This window comes from Ovis canadensis, chromosome 5, assembly GCF_042477335.2.
Source record: "Ovis canadensis isolate MfBH-ARS-UI-01 breed Bighorn chromosome 5, ARS-UI_OviCan_v2, whole genome shotgun sequence".
In the NCBI taxonomy this organism is placed as follows: Eukaryota; Metazoa; Chordata; class Mammalia; order Artiodactyla; family Bovidae; genus Ovis; species Ovis canadensis.
In genome coordinates, this window is record NC_091249.1 from 62069986 (window position 1) to 62092370 (window position 22385).

Consider the following 22385-nt stretch of genomic DNA (forward strand, 5'->3'; position numbering starts at 1 on the left):
TTATAGGCTACACATTTAGAGGTAGAAATTATATCTAACTCTTCTTATTTTCCCATTTAGTTATGTTTTTTGACTGTTTTCTTCAGCTTATACTCTAATATGAAAATTTATCACATGCTTGGACAACTGTTAAGAAATACTGAAAAATATTCAGACTTCTATTTTCTTGCATACTGGCACATTTATTACAATAACATAATTGCCATAACCATCTTCTTTGCATGGATAAAGGTATTTGTATTTTATCAGATATAACAGATTAGATATGTTTTATTACATAACGACCTTCCCTGGTGGCTCAGATGGTAAAGAGTATGCCTGCAGTGTGGGAGACCTGGGTTCAATCCCTGGCTTGGGAAGATCCCCTGGAGAAGGAAATGGCAACCCACTCCAGTATTCTTTCCTGGAAAATCCCATGGATGGAGGAGCCTGGCAGCTAGTCCGTGGGGTTGCAAAGAGTTGGACATGACTGAAAGACTTCACTTTATTACATTAGATAAGAACTCAAACTACAAAGTTATGAAAAAAAAAAAACAAAAAGATACTCTTAACTATAATTTTTAAAGTAGTTTGGCTTTGTGATGATTGCCAGCAAATCCTCAAACATCCTTAACTATCATTAAGCATTTTTTTTAATTTGAAGCAGATTACTTCTGAAATTAACCTACTCTAAGTATAATTTTTAGTATTCTATTTCAATTAATTTTGTTCTTTTTCAGATATTCAAATTCATAAGCTTTAATAAGACAATGTCTCAGCTGTCATCAACCTTGTCACGATGTATCAAAGACATAATAGGATTTGCTATCATGTTTTTTATAATATTCTTTGCTTATGCTCAGTTAGGATTTCTTGTTTTTGGATCACAGGTTGACGACTTTTCCACTTTTCAAAATGCCATGTAAGCTCTTAGTATAAATGTAATTATTTTTTCCAGTTTATAACTAAAAATCATGAAAATACCTATAAGTAGCAACATAAGCTTTAATAAATTTTAAAATGGTTTGATATTCTCACTGATGGCTAAATATCTGTTATATTCAAAGTGCAGTTAGGCATTGAAAGATCCAAATTGATGGTGTTATCCACTCTTCACATGTTACTAGGTCAAGTTAGAAAAATAATTTTTTACTACTCTAGAAGTGAAATTTTTATTAAAGTTAAAAAATATTGGCTCCATTTCTCCATAGTATCTATTCTCTGGGCAAAAGAAGTGTTTTCTTTCGAGGGCATCCTTAGAATCCTTTCACTGATATTGACTTGATTGTCCTTTGCTGATCTGGCAAAGCTGAATTTTAAAAATAGCTTTATATACATAAAGCAATTAGCAGATAACTAACTTATTATTATGTAGAATGCCTAGAAAAGTATTCAGGCTCTTCTTTAGAAGTCAGTAATTTTAATAAATTGACTTCCATTTTTGAGTACGTAAAACAAGTTATCTGTATAAAAATAATTATATATATATATATAATATATATATGATTGTCTAAAACAGGGGTCCCCAACCTCTGATCTGAGGTGGAGCTGATGTAATTAATAACAGAAACAAAGTGCACAATAAATGCAATGTGCTTAAATCATCTTGAAGCCATCCCTGCTTCTGCAGTCCGTGGAAGAATTCTCTTGCACGAAACTGGTCCCTGGTGCCAAATACTTTGGGGTCTGCTGGTCTAAAATATCAGGTCTCAAAAATGTGTTCTGTATAATCTAGACTAAGATTGTCTGGGGGAAACAGTTTCATATTTAAGAAAGTTTAGGAAATTTTCCATCACTCTTGGAAATTTGTAGTCCATGGTAACATATGGCTCTGAGAAAAACTGTACTCCTTTCTTCAGTTCAGAATTCCTCAAACTGTCCATGGTCCTTTGACTCAACTGGGGGTAAATTTTAGTGCATTCCATGGGATCACAAAGAGTCAGACATGACTGAGTGACTGAACTGACTTAATCGGAAAAATCTCATTATCTGCATGTAAACAAATGAAGTACCACTGTTTGAAATTTAATAACATTTTTTCTGAAATAATCCTTTACTAAACAAGAGAATAGAATTCTACTTTCTACCTCTGCCACTAGCTATTTAATTTTTCTAGATCTTAATTTATCTGTAAATGAGTGGGCTGAACTAAATCACTCCCAGAGGTCCCTTCCAACTACAAATGAGAAGTCTAATTAGTTTACCCTGAGTCAATGTTTGCAGTTTCAACAACTTCTTGGTCCCTTCCTAGGATCTTAAGTGTAGTAGTAAAACTAATTAATACTGGACATTAAATATGAATGTAATAATCTACAGAACCTTGAAAATGTGTCTTACCTCGGATAATGGGAGGAAAGAAAGTTTAAGACACAAATTAAGCAGACAGAAAAGTTCAGAATGGATTGAGGGAACTTCTGCTCCTGGTAATGATGTGCAAGGCTATTCAAATCAATCTCTTCACAACTTATGAGTGTCCAAAATTAGAAAGCAAGAACCCAGAGAAGTAGCTCTAGCATCCAAAGCTATTCTTCCCTGAAGGCTTTTTTAAAGCTGATAAAGATTTTAAAATGTTATAAAATTTAACATCTTAACCACTTTTAAAACCATTTCTAAGAGTGAGGTACATTCGTATTGCTCAATCATCACCATCATTCACCTCCAGAAATCTATCTTGCAAAACTGAAACTCTCATATTCATTAAACAGGAATTCTCCATTTCTCCCCCTACTCCAGCCCCTGCAACCATCATTGTACTTTTTGTCTCTGATTTTGATTACTTGAGGTCATTCTCATAGAATCATACAGTATTTGTCCATTTCTGACTAATTTATTCCACTTAGCATAATATCATCAACAATGTTGCAGGATGTGTCAGGATTTCCTTCCTTTTTAAGGCTGAATAATATTCCACTGTGTGTTACACACATACACATTACATTTTGCTTTCCATTAATCTGTCAATGACACTTGAGCTGCTTCCATGTTTCCATTTTTCTGAATGCTACAGTGAGAACAAGGTGCACAAATTGCTTTGAGATCCTACTTCGAATTCTTTTGGGTATATACCCAGAAGTAGAATTGTTGGATCATATGGTAATTCTATTTTGAATTTTCTGAGGTACTGCTATACTGTTGTCCACAGTGCACACTGCATTTTACATTTCTTCTAACAGTTTATAGATGTTTCAATTTCTCCAGTCTTTTATCAAAAATTTTGTTTTGATGGTAGCCATCCTAATGGGTGTGAGGTATGGTATCTCATTGTTTTGCATTTGGATTTCTCTACTGATTAGCAATACTGAGCATCTTTTCATATGCCTATGCATATGTTGGTCCACTTGATGATGTCTCGTAAGTCGCTTAAGGCTCTGCTCACTTTTTCTGTAAACTCTTCTCTTTCTGTTCCTCAGACTCAGTAATTTCAATGGCCCTATCTTCAAATTCACTAATTTTTTTTTCTGCCTGCAAATCTACCTTTGAATCCGTCTAATGAATTTTCATTTCAGTTATTGTACTTTGCACCTCTAGAATTTCTTTTTGGTTTGAGGTTTTTTCCTGAGATTTCCATTTTGTTCATACTTACTTTTCTTGATTTTCTCCAACTTCTTTTAGTTCTTTGAGAATCTTTAAAATGGTTAGGTCTAGGAGATCTACCATGTGGTCTTACTCAGGGGTAGTTTTTGTTGATTCGCTTTTTCCCTTTGAATAGGTCATATTCCCATTTCTTTGTATGCCTTGTCATTTTTTGTTGAAAACTAGATAATCACGATGGTGAGATCACTCACCTAGAGCCAGACATCCTGGAATGTGAAGTCAAGTGGGCCTTACAAAGCATCACTACGAACAAAGCTAGTGGAGGTGATGGATTTCCAGTTGGATTTTCCATATTTCAAATCCTGAAAGAGGATGCTGTGAAAGTGCTGCACTCAATATGCCAGCAAATTTGGAAAATTCAGCAGTGGCCACAGGACTGGAAAAGATCAGTTTTCATTCCAATCCCAAAGAAAGGCAATGCCAAAGAATGCTCAAACTACCGCACAATTGCACTCATCTCACACACTAGTAAAGTAATGCTCAAAATTCTCCAAGCCAGGATTCAGCAGTATGTGAACCATGAACTTCCTGGTGATCAAGCTGGCTTTAGAAAAGGCAGAGCAACCAGAGATCAAATTGCCAACATCCACCGGATCATTAAAAAAGCAAGAGAGTTCCAGAAAAACATCTATTTCTGCTTTATTGACTATGCCAAAGCCTTTCACTGTGTGGATCACAAGAAACTGTGGAAAATTCTGAGAGATGGGAATACCAGACCACCTGACCTGCCTCTTGAGAAACCTATATGCAGATCAGGAAGCCACAGTTAGAACTGGACATGGAACAACAGATTGGTTCCAAATAGGAAAAGGAGTATGTCGAGGCTGTATATTGTCACTCTGCTTATTTATCTTATACACAGAGTACATCATAAGAAACGCTGGGCTGGAAGAAGCACAAGCTGGAATCAGGATTGCCGGGAGAAATACCAATACTCTCAGATATGCAGATGACACCATCCTTATGGGAGAAAATGAAGAGGAACTAAAGAGCCTCGTGAGGAAAGTTAAAGAGGAGAGAGAAAAAGTTGGCTTAAAGCTCAAGATTCAGAAAACTAAGATCATGGCATCTGGTCCCATCACTTCATGGCCAATAGGGAAACAGTGAAAACAGTGTCAGACTTTATTTTGGGGGGCTCCAAAATCACTGCAGATGGTGACTGCAGCCATGAAAGTAAAAGATGCTTACTCCTTGGAAGGAAAATTATGACCAACCTAGATAGCATATTAAAAAGCAGATACTACTTTGCCAACAAAGGTCCGTCTAGTCAAGGCTATGGTTTTTGCAGTGGTCATGTATGTGAGAGTTGGACTGTGAAGAAAGCTGAGTGCCGAAGAATTGATGCTTTTGAACTGTGGCACTGGAGAAGACTCTTGAGAGTCCCTTGGACTGCAAGGAGATCCAACCAGTCCATTCTGAAGATTGGTCATGGGTGTTCATTGGAAGGACTGATACTGAAGCTGAAACTCCAATACTTTGGCCACCTCATGCAAAGAGTTGACTCATTGGAAAAGACCCTGATGCTGGGAGGGATTGGGGGCAGAAGAAGAAGGGGACGACAGAGGATGAGATGGCTGGATGGCATCACCGACTCGATGGACAGGAGTTTGAGTGAACTCTGAGAGTTGGTGATGGACAGGGAGGCCTGGTGTGCTGCAATTCATGGGGTCACAAAGAGACGAACATGACTGAAAGACTGAACTGAACTGAACTGAGACATTTAAGTGTAACAGTGTGATAATTGTGGAAGTCAGCTAATTTTCCCTCCCCAGGGCCTGCTGTTTTCTGCTGTTTTTTTTTATTATTGACTGTCTCCATGCTGAGGATCAGCCTGAGGTGTAAATTTAAAGGTCTTCTCAGGTCTTTTCTGAACCTGTGCCATTCCTTGGGCATGCATGGTGATTTTCTAATTTCCTCCACATATGCAGGGTTTTTTTGTTTATTTGTTTTTTCAGTATCCTAGTCTTTAATGTCTATTTCCCAAAGGGAAGAAAGAAAAAAATGAAGAAGGAAAGGGCATTGGGCCTCCCAATCCCAAGGACATTGCTTCGGCCAGAGAGAGAGGGACTTGAAACCAATGTAGTGAGATACCTGCCTCGTCATCAGCAGCAGCAATCAGAACACAGACCCCTGATGTTTGGACAACCCAATCCTTCTTGCCCACCCTGGCTCCCACAAGCCATGCACAAGCTGCTCCAGGAATACATGCAGGGCCACCTGCCATGGGCTGAGGGATTGGAAGTGCATGTGCACGCACACAGATGCTCACTCAGTCACTCAGTCACGTCCAACTCTTTACGATCCCATGGACTACAGTCCATGGCTATACATCAGGCTCCTCTGTCCATGGAATTTTTCTGGCAAGAATGATGGAGTGGGTTGCCAATTCCTCCCCCAGGGTTATCTTCCCAACTCAGGAATCAAACCAGAGTCTCCTGCATTGGGAGATGGATTCTCTACCACTGAGTCACGTGGGAAGCCCAGGAGATGGGTAGCTGCTGTCAAACTGAAAGTTTAAATTCACCCAAATTGTCCAGTCCTTTCCTAGATGTTGCAAGCCTTCAGCAGACTTTAGAGTTCATTTCAAATGTTACATCAGATTGTGCCAGTGACTGTTAAAGTGGTGAGACAGATTCCTAGTGCTCCTTTACTCCATCTTCCCCAAAATCTCCACTGTGAAGGCATTTTTGCTGATCCAGAGGAAACAGTTAAGAAATTGTGTTCCTAGTTACTTCTCAAGGAGGAAACAGAAGAGAAACCCAGAGCCTTTGTGTGTGTGTTGGAAAGTGGGGTAGGGGGAGAAGAGCAGTGTCTGATAACCTTGCCACACATAAAGCAGGGATCTGAAGTGCTACAGCCTTAAGTTAAAAATAAATCCCTCAGTGACTTGAAGTCAGGGTTTAATCACCTAGGTATCCAGGGAACCTCATTGTCTTGAACTTGGTTTAAGATAGCCCCAAGCTCGAATGTCCATATACACCTGCAGACACATATACAAATCTCTCTGGAGAACAGTATCTTCATCCCAAGTCCTTCAAGTATAATTTTCTGCTCATGGTCACAGATAACCTCGTATAAAAGGAGGAAAAAATCGTAAGAACTAACAGATACAACGGACAACAGAAACAGACTCAAAGACTTCAAATATAGTAATAGTAATATATTTAGAGAAATAAAACACAAGTCAGAAAATATCTTTAGAGAACAGGATAGTGTAAAAAGTGACGTATTTGCAAAAGTATCAGATACTTATCGTTTCTTAAATACAACCTAAACATAAAAAAAAATCATATTAAAAACACTTAAACAAAATCTCATATTCTCCTATGCCAGAGAGAAATGTTTGATTTGCTGAGAAACTTTGGTCTCCTAATTCAGCATTTCTCTGTTGTATGTAAAAAGCATTTCAATCCAGTATTAGAAACTAGATAAATACTTTACATATGATTTAGTCAGGTATCAGGTACCAAGGATGAAATTCCAGAAAACTCTTGAGTCCTAGCACTCCAAATAGCTCATTTCTTTGAATACATTTTCTTCCTTTATTGTACACGGTGCTATGGTTCCCTTCATGTGACTGGCTCAAAAAACAAGAAACATTCTTTTTCAGTCAGTCCTTTGACTGAAAAAACCATGCAAAGTGTCTGTTGTTCAGTCACTAAGTTTTGTCCAACTCTTTGGAACCCCATGGACTATAGCACTCCAAGCTTCCCTGTCTTTCACTGTCTCTTGGAGTTTACTCAAACTCATGTTCACTGAGTCAGTGATGCAATCCAAATATCTCATCCTCTGTCGTCCCTTCTCTTCCTCCCTTCAATCTTTCCCAGCATCAGGGTCTTTTGTAATGAGCTGGTTCTTCGCATTAGGTGGCCAAAGTATTGGAGCTTCAACTTCAGTCCTTCCAATGAATATTCAGGGTTGATTTCCTTTAGGATTGACTGGTTTGATCTCCTTGCAGTCCAAGGGACTGTCTAGAGTCTTCTCCAGCACCACAATTGGAAAGCATCAATCCTTTGGCCTTCTTTATGGTCCAACTCTCGCATCTGTACATGACTACTGAAAAAACGATAGTCAAGTGTCTACATACTAGTAAAAACTCCTTTCCAGGTTTCCCCTTAAAATATATATATGAATATATTCATATATACATTTTTCTAATTTTCTCTGGTATGTCTGACAATACCACTGCAAATCAATGAGAAAATAAGACTTCAGATTATGAGATCCTAATTCTACCTCTCCTACCACTATGTTCATTTGAAGCCTTAATTTCTTAATTTTTCCATCTATAAAATTAATGAAGCTTTATAATATTTTCAATGCTATTTCACATCAAAGCCAAGTTTTTATATTTATTGGAGAAAACAAAACAAATCTCAGGTTCATGTTTGATGATCATTATCAGCACTTGCTTGAAACTTGACAAGTGATAAATTGTTGGCATCCTTATACTTCAGTAGAGGAGAAGCAGAAATTAAGCATATCATTGATAAAAGAAGTTGTAGCGTTCTTGAGTCTATTTCCAAGATGAAAGTCACTTTTTGGAAAGGTCAAAGTATCCTAAGTTTTATAAGGGCACAGGAACAGCTAAGGAGATAACTGTCAAGACAAGCTGGTGAGCAGGAATCTCAAGGTTCAAAACTTGGAGGTGAACACTGGGTTCACATTGGTTAAATAAATTGAAGCCCATCATTTCCTAAACTATCTGTTCAGCTAGTAAGTCTTGCCTTCAGGGGAATTTTCTACATCTGGTTGTATGCTAACAAAACTAAAGCCAGAAAGCACATACCATATGCAGTTAGCTATTTTTCCTAGACACATTAGTAACCATTAGTTGTCATGTATGTATGAAGAGATATAATATTTTCTAATGCTTTTCTTTATCCCCATAAAAGATTCACGCAATTTCGTATCGTTCTTGGAGATTTTAATTTTGCTGGCATTCAGCAAGCCAATCGTATCTTGGGACCCATTTACTTCATCACTTTCATCTTTTTCGTGTTCTTTGTCCTGCTGGTAAGAAAGATCGAATATACTCCCTTTTTTTTGCTTATAGAAAAATAGAAAATATAATTACTAATTTAGAAGAAATTACAGTATCACTGCTTAGCTGTCAGAACACTTACATTTATTAAGAACAGTGTAGATTTCTAGTAATCCAGCAAGTCTAAGTGATTCTAAGTTGTCCAATGGAGGATGTGACCATAATAGTTACCATCTGAGTGTTTACTGTGTGCCAAGAGTTGCTAAATCTTTTACACATATAACTTGAATGCCCCAGGTCTCTCCAGCCTGGGATATTTCACACCAGTAAGTATGAATCAGGTCATTTATATTCTGCCCATCACAACAGCTTTTGGCCCTTAGGGCTGAAAGCTCACACCTGTCGTTTTTATGAGCCGCCAGAATTCATGAGTCTCTCACATGTGCTCGGGACAAACATATTTGGCCTTCCTAATCAAGGAACTTGCTTTTCTACTCAAAGCAGTGCTACTGTCCTCCATGAAAACTTTTTTTTGGTCATGCACAGCAGTTATACCCTGATGGTAGGCAGGAGTCCTCAAAGCAACAGATCTGGGCCACAGTGAAATGTGGAGAGGTGGGCTTGAGATTAAGAACACTCTCTCCACAATTCTGTTTGTGTTAATCTGGACACTGGTAGTTTTAAGAGCCCTAGTAAAATTATGCATTTAAACAACTCTACAGAATTTTAAAGGAAAAAAAAAACCCCTATGAACACATATTATTCTAAGTTTTCTTCTGATATCTAACATTAATAAATTTCTATATATTAACCAGTTTATATGCACTATTTTACATTCTGCTTTTCCCATTTACCATAAACATACTTGCCCATATCCACACACTAAATATTTCCCATTCCACTACATTTTTTTAATATATAGTCTGCATAGCCATCTCTCTCTTACTGAGCACGTGTTACTTTTAAAATTTAAATCTAATTTTACAAATCCTAGCACTTGTCAAAGCCATTATTTTAAACTAAATACTTCTTTTGACTACTTCTCCTCAGAACATGTTCTTGGCAATAATTAATGATACCTATTCTGAAGTGAAAGCAGACTATTCAATAGGCAGAGGGCCAGATTTTCAACTTGGTAAAATGATTAAAAAGGTACGTATGTCAAATTCTCCTACTCAGAATTCTGAGGCCAATCTAGTTGGGTTTATACCCCAAGTGGTAGTGCAGGGAGGGGTTCTAGGTTTTTGCTTTGGTCTAGCGTTATTCATATTTGTACTGTTTCACTACCAGGAGAAATGTTCTCTGGTTTTAAAAATGTGACCAAAAAGTATTTCAGAGTTCAGTATATCAAAAAGCTATTGAGCACTCAATGCAAAGTGCTATTTTCTGTATGGTAATATCTTATCTGTTCTAGCCTCTTTCCTTGCCAGCCCAGTTTGGATCATATCACTTCTCTGCTCAAAATTCTTCAAAGTTGCCCTGGGCTTGTCAAAATTAAGTCCAAATTCTTTATTCGAACATTCAAGGGCCTTCTCTAGTCTCCAAGTGTCAATGGATCTTTATTCATTATCATTTAAGTATACAACTTTTACTTTCTGTGCTTCCATTTACAGCGCTGCATGCACCAGCTAATATTCTGAGCACATGCTTGCTCTCATTGTGTCCTCTGGGCCTCTGCTCATGTCATTCCCCGACTCTGCAGGAATATTCCCTCTGCTCTCTCACTGACACTCTATTCTCCCTGTCAGAGAGGAATCTTCCTTGTCCTCTCAACATGTATTATGAATTGTAGCAGAGTCATGTGTGTACCATTCTGTTTATCTCTGCACATCCTCAGCTCTAACCACAGCATTTCACATAGAAAAAGTCCTATTAGCTGTGGGGTTAAGGGGCACTTAAGAACTCTGTCCAAGAACTTATCTGTGAAAGTAATCTATTAATATGTTCCCCAATGAGATTCCCATGAGGCTCAGCTGGTAAAGAATCACCTGCAATGCAGGAGACCTGGGTTCAATCCCTGGGTTGGGAACATCCCCTGGAGAAGGGAAAGGCTACCCACTCCAGTATTCTGGCCTAGAGAATTCCATGGACTATAGTCCATGGGATGGCAAAGAGTCAAACATGACTGAGCAACTTCCACTTCACTTCACTTCATTTCAGTGAGCTTCACTGTGGGGTTATCATCTTTTATCTCTTGATTATGATGTTGGTTATGTGCATTAAAGTATTAATATCATCAATGCAATAAACAATAGTGTTTTTAAAGATTTTCCCCAAAATTCAAGTGTGACGCCAACTTTTTCACCAGCGGCAGAAACTCTAAGTAGTGACAAGGTGAAAGAAGGATAACCATAGTATTTGCCTCTGCATTTCTTAGGGCAGCAAGCCCCTAAAGGCAAGCATTCCCTCCTTCCTTTACCTTAGTCAAAAATTAAAACTACAGAATATATTTCTTATGAACTTTTAAACTATTTTAAATTATGCCCAGAGTTACAACAATGCTCTCGAAAAACTCAAACTAAAAAAACCTGGAACAGATGAAGACAAGAAACGGTAAGATGACTTTTCTTCAATTTTTAACTTACCATTTTAAAGCTCTATATTAGAAACTTACAGTGAGAGTAAGGTTTTGATTATACAACCACCACCATTCGATTCGATATGCTGATTCTAAATAAGTTGTCAAGACACCCAGTGGCACCTCATAAGTTCTGAGTGTCATGAAACTCTAAACTAATTTAAAATTAATATAAGGCATGCCATGCCACTCAGAGAAAGCGTTAACAGATAGTAACAGGATTTAACAGCTTTAATAGGAAAGTAATGTTCCCCTTAAAAAGGTAAGAAATTATTTTAGTACATGCACATTAATACATGTTTTTAGCTACTGAAGTAAAGAAATTTTTACACAAAATATTTAATATACTTACATTTATTGCATCATTTTGGTGTCAAAATGCTTCCCAAATACAGATCTCTGGAAGTGGGACATAATATAAACATGTTTTTACAGCTAGAGATATGATACTCTAGAGAACTTATTAATGACAACACTGTCTAAATAATTCATGTTATCAGAAAGAACAGAAATGCAATTCATGACCTTAATAGATCTGGTAGTATTTTATACTGTCATTTTGCTTTTTACTATCATATGCCTCTGTTTTTTATTTCATATTCTCAGTACGGAAAACAAAGATTTGGCTGAAAAAGCCAGAAGAGAAGGTTTTGATGAAAAAGTAAGATTTTAATTTTCTCATAAAGGAGTGATAGCTTTATTAGAAAAAGTTCTTATGAAGAACTGAATGATTTGCTTTCTTCAGAGCAGGAGTTGCTACCTCCAGATTTTCCCCAGGATCTAGATCCTTTTTTTATTTAGGACAAATTGTTTGGATTCCAGATATTCCTTCTCCCTATCGGTGCTCTTTGCCAGATGCCCTCATCCTATAGCTGTCCCCTTCACTATGGGATTAGCACACAGAGTTTAGTGAGTATATTCTATTGAGATGATTAATCATTCTCTTGGAATCATTAATGTGATGAATCACTTCAATGATTTTTCCTGTATTTCAAAGTTGTAACATACATATTCAACAGATGACTAAACATATGTATGTTTACTAAATAATTATTAAGCCAATCTTCACATACCACTACCATCCAAGTGAAAAAATAGAACACTGCTCTACTTCTGGATGCTTCCCACTCTCCAACATACTGAGAAACAGAACAGCAAGATTGAGAGATTAGAATAAACAAACAGGTATGTATACTGCTCGAATGAGGGTTCTCATTAGCAGATAATGGAATTGCATAAACGAAAAGGTTGAAGGTTAAAATGAATGTTGTGTTGGATTAGAATTGCAGCAGTGTCTGTGTTTCAAAGTATCTTCTAGTTCTGTACATTGAGAAAGCTGGAGTGACATCCTAGTAGCAATGACGCAAGTGTCGAGACCTTGGGTTTCCAAATACCATGCTCTTCTAAAAGGAACCAGTGCTCCTTGGAAATACAGTTAATTCCACAACTGGAAAGTACAGGTGCTTTATACTATATCCTCCACACAGAATGATGGAGATTTCATAAAAGGACACAAAAAGTCAACATGAATGGGGCTCCCACTGGCCAAGTCTGGGACTACTTAAGTACTGTAATGAATAAAAGAGGATTCCATGAGTCCACACTGATCTAAATATTTACATGAATAAAAGTCTGAGGAAGAACAATCCATTTCCATACCTCTCCACAAAATACTTACTACCAAAAGAAAAGGAATAACATTAGGGTAGAGAAGTCTGGAATCAGTACCATTAACAGTACCAGAACTAAACTAAAAGCACATGCCACCTGACGCAACACTGAGAGAAAACACAATCTCTTCTGCAAAATTTTAAGATGCATAACATGACAAAACACTACACAGAAGAAACTGAGGGACATTTCTACAGAACACTGGCCTATATTCTTCAGAAGTGTCAAGGTCATGAAAGTCAAGGCAAAGCCGAGGATCTACACCAGACTGAGACTAAAAAATAGGTAAATACAATGCATAATCATGGACTGGATCCTTTTACTCTAAAGGGCATCATCGGAACAACTGGTGAATTTGAATGGGGAACTGGTGATTTAGATGGTAATAATCCATCACTATTAATTTTCTGATTCTGATGATTATACTGTGCGTATAAAGGAGAATGTCCTTATATGAGGAAAATACACACTGAAGTATTCAGAGACAATAAGGCATTCGTGTTGGCAATGTTAAATACTTCAAAGGATAAAAAGTATTTGTGCTGTTCTCACAACTTTTCTGTAAGTTTGATATTCTTTTAAAAAACAAAACTATAATTCAATAAGCCATTTTGGAAATAAAAGACAATATAAACTTTTAAAAGACATCTACTGTGTACCTGGGAGAAATTACCTAAAATGAACATAAGACTTGCCCAAGTAAAACTTAGATTTATTTAGAAATCTAAGAAAATTAGATTAGCACATCATTCAGCACCATAAATCAACAAAACACCTACAATATATGGTAGGAAAGAAAATGTAAGCCAAGGTTTTTTATATCCAGCAAAGCTGTGCTTCAAGTAGAAAGGCTCAAACAGTTTTGAAATGTAAAAACTTGGGGAATACCACTGTATTCCTGAGGATTCTATGCGAGGATCATCTTCAGCCAAAGAAGAGATGTTTGAGATATTTTAGAAAAGGAAGGGAGAAGATACAACATAGAAAAAGCTGACTACTTATTTCATATGTAATAGCTAAAACACTGAAGAATTATCATTTAGAGTTAATAACCAAAAAGAAGAAGCTTTACATATTTAAGAGTACAGTAGTAAATATGATATTGTTTTATTAATTTTAAAACATTTTTCCATATTTTCATATCTCTGAAATTAAGATGTACCTTATAATTGATAATGAAACATTTTTCCATATTTTAATATCTCTGAAATTAAGATGTACCTTATAATTGATAATGTGCCATATTTTAGCTGGTAGCAATATTTTTTCTAAATAGCACATAGAATGGTGTAACAGGTTTTACGATAGACTCCATCTCTTAGATACAACAAAATATGGTAATAGGATTAAATATGCCTGGGAAGTAGAGAGGAAAGAAATGAAGAGGAAGAAATTACAACTCAATTTTTGTTGAACTTCTTTGGTTCTTGTGGAGGGAACCAAAACAAGAAAGGGATGACCTAGGATGTATGAAAAGAAACATGACCACAAAAACAAAAATACATACATTCCTAAAAGGAAGCAGTACCAAACCTGAAGATATATCACATGGTAAGACTTTAAATATACCTTAAAACAATATAACTGTGACCAGATATATCTGATATATCAGTAAAGACAAATAAGCTTAATTTACTTTAAAAGAAAATGTTTTCAGATTGAATCACAGAGCAACACTTGATTCTATGTTATAGCCTAAAATATATACCTAAAACAAAGTGACTTAGAAAAGTTAAGTATAAAAGCATGAGCCAAGGTAAAAAGGCAAGCAAAATTATCAGCAGATATAACTTAATATAAGTCAAGGTAGAATTCTAAACCAAGAGTTCTAAATGAGACAAGGGGCACTTTATAAGGCTAAGATCAACTTTAATAGTCATGATTATCTATGCACCAAATAATATGGCATCAACTTCCATAAAGACTACTAGACTTAAGAAAATGGAAAACACTTAAGAATGCACTAAAAGCAGAGAATAGATCAAGAAAAAAAAAATGAAAGCATTAAAAAATATGTCTGTAATGAATAAAGCGATTGTACAGTTATGTATTAACCTGCGTACTCTCAAAAGATATACCTGGTTTTTCAAAAATCCACTCATGAAAATAGATACTTTGGGGCCATAGAGAAAACCTCAATAAATTGAAAATAATATTTATCAAAACTGAGCCCAAAAGAGACTTTTAAATCCATTCTATGGAAGAAATAACGTCATCAAAGAACTACTTCTAAAGAAATTCAGGCCCAGATGGTTTCACAAGGGAATTTTACCAAATTTTTAAGGAATAAATAATTTCAAGCTATTTGAATTGTTCCAGAGCGAAGAGAAAACTGAAAACTTCTAAATTATTTTTATAAAGCAACTATATAGTGATTCTAAGAACTGGTAAAGGTTGTATTCTTCAAAAACCAAAACAGAAAAAGAAAATATTACATATATCATAAAGCAAAAATCCTAGATAAAGTATTAGCAAACAGAATCCAACAGAATACAACATGACTCAGATAGGGTTTATTCTAAGAATGTAAAGATGATTTTAAACTATATAATCAACTAATTAACATAATTCATTCTATTTATAAATCAAAACAGGAAAATTACATTATTATTTTCCATAGATGCTAGGTATAAGATTCGATTTTGAGGGGGAAAACAAAACAGGAATCAACGGACTCTTACTTGACATGATAAAAACAAATTTACCTCACCCCAAAGCTAGCACCTTACCTAACAGGGAAACACTGGACATGTCAAGGACAAGACAAAGATGTATTAAAAGGATCAGTCAAAAGAATTAAGCAGGACAATTACACAAGGAATACAAGAGTTGAAAAGGAAAAAGTAAAAACTACCTCTATTTGAGATATGATTCTCTTTTTCAGGTATACAATGAAATGAAAAATTATGACAAAAACATTAAGTAGTAGGAAAAAATAATTTACATAAATACAGTCATCATGTCATACATGCAAACATCAATCAGTTCATTAAATATTGTAATAGGAGAATCTATAATAGCAACAAAATAGAAAATGCCCAGGGATTAATTTTTAAACATTTCAAACCAAGGTAAGGAAAAACTGAAAACATTCCTTAAAAACAAAAATACAGCTGACCAAATGACATACTACATGTCATACTACACTCATACATGTATGAGTGAGGACCTAGTCAGGAAAATGGAAAATGATACTATGTATTTCAAACAGAGAAAATTACAGAGAATTGGTTTCACAGGTATTGGAAGAGAGAAACAGTAAAAACACTGAAGCAACTCACAAATAACAACTGTAGGAGGATACTACCACTCCCAGGGCTAAGGTTACAAAAAGTGGGTTTATCAGAACCTAAGACACTTAAGAAGGGGCCTGGAGCTGTTGCTCAGACCTCTGGGGTCACCTCCATCCCACCTCTGCTGCTCCTGATAGTTCTTAGGGAGTGTGATGAATCTGCTTCTGGGGAAGCCAAAAGAAGCTGGACCATCGCAGCCTGGAGCCAAACACTGCTGGAGATAACTATCACTTGCAGAAGCAATGCTGATAGAAAGAAAACCAGAACCTTCTCCTTGCCATCATCCAATAAGGCAGAACCTAATAAATCTGGAAGCAAGAGAGTCTGGCGAATGAGGTTTGCAAAGCATGAGACCCAGCATCAAAGCGTATAAAAGAGCATATGTAAGAGTATAAGAGGGCAAATTTTCAGTTGAGAGATATTAAATAAATGGTCAGCCCAATTCACCCCTTCAGCAATTTAGTACACACTTGAACTTCCATAAAATGACAATATTTCTAGTTTCCATCTAATAAGATGGAACTATCCTATATACAAATGAAAGCACTCTTATTTTTCCCCCAGAAGGGGAGAACCAAAGTACCAAGAGTAACTGTGGCCATCTCTGGATGACATTAAGATCTTTTCAACTTGGATCACAATTCCTTAAGAACTCAATGTGTAAACTAAACGAGTTTATTTTTAGACATGGAATTATTAAGAGGCACTGCTCAAAGAATTCCCTGGCTTCCAAACATAGCCCTCTCCGAGCCCATTTTGTAGCAACACCAATTTCTCCTTGGTAACTGGGATGAGTCACCTCAGTCACTTCTTTGCCTGCTCATTCAGTAGCCTGAGGAATCCCAAATAGCCAGGTGGTGATCTAAAGCTCAAGTCAACTGTGTCCCTTGGTGGAGGTTACACTATCTACAAGGGTCTGTTTCTTTGGACCTTCTCGGTTACCAAGCATCAGTTAGGGTCCAGTCCGAAAAACAGAAATATGTTAGGTAGTTCAAATAGGGGGGTTACATCACAGAATTCATTTCTGAGCATGAAAGGACAGCAAGAACCACTGCAGAATGCCAAATTAATCCACAAACAATTTTAAGAAGCAGTTACCACCTACAGGGAAGAGGTGGAGTGACTAGAACCTAGGAGCTTGTGCAAATGCCCCCACCTAGTTGCTGCTCCATGAGGAAATGTATTATTTATCTATGAATGTCAAGGAAAGCTTCATAGAAAAGTGATGGTTGAGATGGGTTTCTTGAAGGATTTATATTTCACCAGGAAGTGAAATGGGAATAAGCCAATAATATTCATAATTTTAAAAACCCCTAACCCTGCTAAACAGTTTTAACACCAAGTTCTCTTCGTGACTCTGCTTATGCATAAACCTCAAACCAGGCAGGGCAAAAAGCCAGAGCGGCTCAAAAATCACAGCCCTGGAGAGTAAAGTTTAAGATTCTCAACCCTGTGATGCTTATGTGCCATAGGCCTGAAATAGAGAAAAATATAAAAGTTGCAGATACACTTTTCCTCTAACTTTACAGGAGATTCAAAGTGCAGAGCAGATGAAAAAATGGAAAGAGAGGCTTGAGAAAAAGTATTATTCGACAGAAATTCAAGATGACTACCAGACTGTCACTCAACAAGAATTCCGAGAGTAAGCATTTGTTCTAACCAGGGTACTATGGAATATCATGATATGAGGACTGGGGACATCCCACAGTTTTCCTGAACCCAGAATCTTATTCTATTAAGATGCCACATTTTTTCCCCCATTTTTTAACCCAATTTTAAAGTAAGAGAGAAAGCATAAGTCTCCATTTATTTAAATGGAAGGTGAGAGTAAAACCAATTGCTTTTGTCCTTACATCTCTAAATAACAGGAAATGCCATTTATACTTGACATGCATAGTAAATACTGTGCTCCACACAGCTTTAGAATATTAGATCTGTAACTGGCCATACTAGGCATGTTTTGAGACCTTAAAATACTATCATCCCACTCAAAGTATTTCACAATAGACGCTAATAACCTACTGTCTCCTTAGGTACAAAAATGTTACTAATTCTCTATCTCCTTCTAAATTATCCTCTAGCCTCTTTTTATATGCTGTGGAGCTGGAGAAAGAATTACACTATGTCAGTTTAAAACTAAACCGAGTGATGAGGAAGGTTTCAGCTCTACAATACTGAAAAAAAGTGAAGGTGAGAATCTGTGATACAATCATGGCACATTTCTAACAATTTATTCCTGAACTGAGTTAGTTCCTAAATTTGTCCCCATTTCAGGTATATTTTAAAAGCATAAAACCAGCCACCATCAAACTGTCATCAGGGTCAATGATAATCATCAGATTATTTCTAGGAATGGGACACAATATACCTTCTATGCACATTACAACATGCCTCCAGAATACATACACACAGGTACAGGTAAAGGCTTTTATAGTGAGATTATTAAATTCTAGGAATGAAAATGCAAAATATAAAATAATACTGCTTGGGGCAGTATTCTTGGGGCAGGTCTCTAAGTAAATGGTTAAGTAAGTAAAGACACTTTTCACAGTGTTACACAGAGTATAAGAACTGCTGGTATTCTCATCACACACCATGTTCTAACTTCATGGGCCAATAAACGTTTAGAATCCTAGAAAACCATTATATAAGACCCCAGGTAAAATAATCTCACTTCCATTCTTCCTAGTTGGAAGTCTCCTGGAAAAAGGCAAAGTGCAGAACAAACTTCCCAACCACCTACAGAAATTTCACTAACATCTCCAAATGATAAATTCATCTAGATAGTTTCTAAAGTAACACATTTGAAATTTCTCAAAGGTGCTTCCTCAATTACTTTATAAAGCAAAATATCCTTGAAAAAGAAAATAAAAGAGCAAAGCAGGGGCTTTAGGGTTATAAAAATGCAAGTTATGTTTGGAAAGTATAAATAAGGGTGCTGCAAAAGCCCTGTTTGGATGGTTGGGAAATTGTGAATGGCTGGCATTTGGGGAACTACAAGGAAACTTTTCTAATAGAGGTTACATAAGCCCTCCTAGAAGAGCCACATGTTCTCTTAACCTAAGCAACATTATTTGACCATAGACTCCCACATGTGCTCAACAGTCCCTGGACTGTAAAACTCAAATAAAGGAACTGTTCAATATACTCACCTTCCTCAAACCAAGCTCTTCTCTTAAACACTGTATTTCAAATTTTCTTAATAAGATAACTGACTGCAACAAGAAACGAAGACTATTCTCTCTGCACCTTCTCCCTAGATTTCCAAAGAGAATCAACAACATGGCTCTTCTCTGTCTTACCACTCCTTAGAGCTATAGCCAGTCACATGGTTTAGTAACTCTGCAGTCTCTCCACATGGTCTCTGGTTGGGATAATTCAAACAGAGCCTAAGAACATTACGGCAAGGGAATACTTGAGGTTTCTATTTTTTCTTTTTTAACATCTAGTGAAAAAAACAAAAAACATTTACAGAGACTTAGAACACTGAAGTTCTTTTATTACAAAAGTCTATACAATGAGGTGCCAGACACAGCAATGCAATGATACTTACAGTCATATATATCTATATATTATTTGTATATAGATATACAGTTTTTACTTGTACCAAAGTAAAATTATCACAAACTGTCTAATTCTACCACTTACTGCTGAACTATGACACACAATACTGTCACAGAGCATGCGTGCTGCTATGCTACTTTTTATCTATTCTACTCACAGCCAAACATTAACAGTGAATAACCAACATCATGAAGCAGCTGTTAATTCTAAAATGAAACCAGTCAGGCCAATGACTTATAAAAATATGGTACTAATATAGATTTAGCATTATAAAGAAGGAATATATTATTTAAAACATTTAAATAGTGCATATGGACATTTTTGCATGTGGTATATAAAATAAAACATTCATATAAAACAATACACAGTGCACATTAAATAAGATGTTTGGATATACTCCTGTCTGGAGACTAAAAGACATTAACTAAATGCACACTGCATGATGAATTCAAAATGAAAGTGATAACATCTTCTGGTATTTTCAATTTCACGATTCTAGGTGTACATTATGAATAACCAAGCTGTATCAAAAGGAAACCACATGAAAAGGGCTGGATTTAGTGCTTTATTCCCCAACGTGTTCACTACCAAGGACCGTTCCCTCCCCCCAAAAAAGGCATTGCACACACAGGTGAAATGTGAAGTACTAGAAATGCTACTTGTTATCAAGCTACTTCATGTGCTATGTAATAGTGCCAGAAGTCTGAGGTTCATGCTTCCCTCACCTTATTAAAGGATGTTGCAAAAGTCTGTTTTTGTATGAAACAAATCATGAATATTAGCTAGTTAAGAAAACCATGCATGAGTCACTGCATGCAAAACATGGGCACAAAGTGAGACACACATCAATCCAAAAAAGCACCAGGAAAAAAATTAACAAGTAGATCAAGCCTGATCAGAATATGCTGTAAATGACTATTACATTGTTAGCACAAATAAAGTCACTATTCTGTGAAATTAATTAGCAGAATTATATCAGGAAAGAACCTGAAGAAAAGCCATGCAAACCCAAAGAAAAAAAGATATGCTTAGAGTGTATGACAAGGGGCATACCACAATAATCACATAGCCAGGTGCTTTAAATAGCATGTGACTGAGCAAATCCCTTTAGAGGATGTTTTCTTTATGGATTTTGCTAATTAACAAAGAAAAAGAAATAAAGATGCACCCCCCCAAAGGTACAAGAAAAAATGCAGTGGTATAGCCCTTGTTAAGAATAGATTCACTTCAGGCATAATGATTCTTTTGCCAATTTAAGCCCATTTGATTGAACAACACAAATCTGAGCACCATCAGTTCCTACATGCTGACATGGCTATTTTCTCACATTATCTGGAGGTGGGTAGGGGGAAAAAACGCAGGATCTAATCCAGACAAATCACATCATCACCAACTGATAAACTGCAAGTGAGGAAACAAAGAGTAACTTAAGTCCCAAAGGCAGCATGTGATATAATTCAGTTCTGTGTGTGATGTGTGGTGTGTATTTTCACTACACTAATAAGCAAGGTCACTTTTTGGTCTAGCCATTGTTATCTTCATCCAGGAGCTGTGTGACCACTGAACTGCAAAATTCTGCTAACATACTATGGATGAGAAAGCGTCACTTTGGGCATTTAACAGAAATATGTTCCATTGTAGGACTTGAAATTTCAGCTGATTTTGGTTTTTTAAGAAAACATAGAACATAGTTGCATATGTGCACATTTATAGGCTTTTCTTTCAAATTTTCAGTCATTCTGTAAGAAAAAGGCAACCGAAGAAGAATTCAATGTGAAGATTTTCCTCTCAATTTTCTTGAGTAATGAGAAACAAAATAATAAAGTTGGTAATAACAAAAAGCTTCTATCTTCAAAGTTCTTAAAGTTGAAAAGATAAAATATTAGTCTTTTAATAACACGATGTATCTGCAGTACAAAACAATGAAGAAAAGTGGATGTTTGCTAAAGGTAGAGAGGACAGTCTGTGGTTAATACGGAACATCGCACTCCCTAGATAAGGTCTACTTACCCTCCCATCATTTCTCTAGTGGCACCACCAGCAAGTATAAAATGAAACTCTCTTGAGTGCCTGACAGAATGAACTTAAGTACCAGCCAAGAACACACGATGACAGCTTCAGGGAATACAACTGATTTTATGATGTTTTCAAGGACCATATTTTATATGGATTTTGAAGAATCTTGTTTGCTGATAAGAACTTCAAGAAGCCTAAGCTTGGCTTTAATTTTCTTGTACTCCCTGTACTCCTCAAGCACTGGAACACGATCCTCTTTCTGAGCATTCCTAAGGGAGAAAATAAAACTTTGAGATCATCTGGAAAATAAAATCCCAGAAGTAGTCATAATGTGAGACAGAATATTACCCAATATAAGCTCAAATAAAAAACTGCTCCGCAAGAAAAAAAGATTATTGGACTATTTCCCTTCAACCCAACAGAATATTCCTAAAACACTTCAAATTCTGATCATTGATACTGATAATATCCATTAATGTGTTTGGATATAATGTATTGACACATTAATGGATATTATTAGTATCAACGGTAATTGGAGGTTATTGGAGATAATCAAATATTTTAATAAGACATACATTGCTAGACTCTGTCAGGTCTGTAAGTGTATTTTAAGTTCTAGAGAAGTACAGTGAGTCATTTCATATACTACTTAACTCTGGCTTCAGTGAATTAAGATGTAAAACATCTTACTGGTAGCAAAAAAGTC

General features: G+C 36.3%; 2 protein-coding genes across 15 annotated transcripts in view; one reads left to right on the forward strand and one right to left on the reverse strand.

Annotated features, from left to right (window-relative positions):
- The window catches only part of PKD2L2 (polycystin 2 like 2, transient receptor potential cation channel), a 39415-nt gene extending 21138 nt beyond the window's left edge, over window positions 1-18277 (forward strand). Inside the window, exons 6-13 of the mRNA XM_069592149.1 lie at window positions 61-231; window positions 720-901; window positions 8469-8589; window positions 9608-9709; window positions 11046-11110; window positions 11742-11796; window positions 17629-17741; window positions 18181-18277. Of these exons, the coding sequence (XP_069448250.1) occupies window positions 61-231; window positions 720-901; window positions 8469-8589; window positions 9608-9709; window positions 11046-11110; window positions 11742-11796; window positions 17629-17741; window positions 18181-18277 (906 nt within the window). The remainder of the gene's footprint in view (window positions 1-60; window positions 232-719; window positions 902-8468; window positions 8590-9607; window positions 9710-11045; window positions 11111-11741; window positions 11797-17628; window positions 17742-18180) is intronic.
- The window catches only part of FAM13B (family with sequence similarity 13 member B), a 111719-nt gene that overhangs the window by 13592 nt on the left and 75742 nt on the right, over window positions 1-22385 (reverse strand). For 13 of the 14 annotated variants that reach the window (XM_069592125.1, XM_069592122.1, XM_069592123.1 and 10 more), the window contains one exon: window positions 19578-21948. In XM_069592125.1, coding sequence (XP_069448226.1) covers window positions 21825-21948 — 124 coding nt within the window. In that variant the 3' untranslated portion in view covers window positions 19578-21824. Of the gene's footprint in view, window positions 1-19251; window positions 19545-19577; window positions 21949-22385 lie in introns of those variants that run through there. The other variant, XR_011257316.1, reaches the window with a different exon arrangement.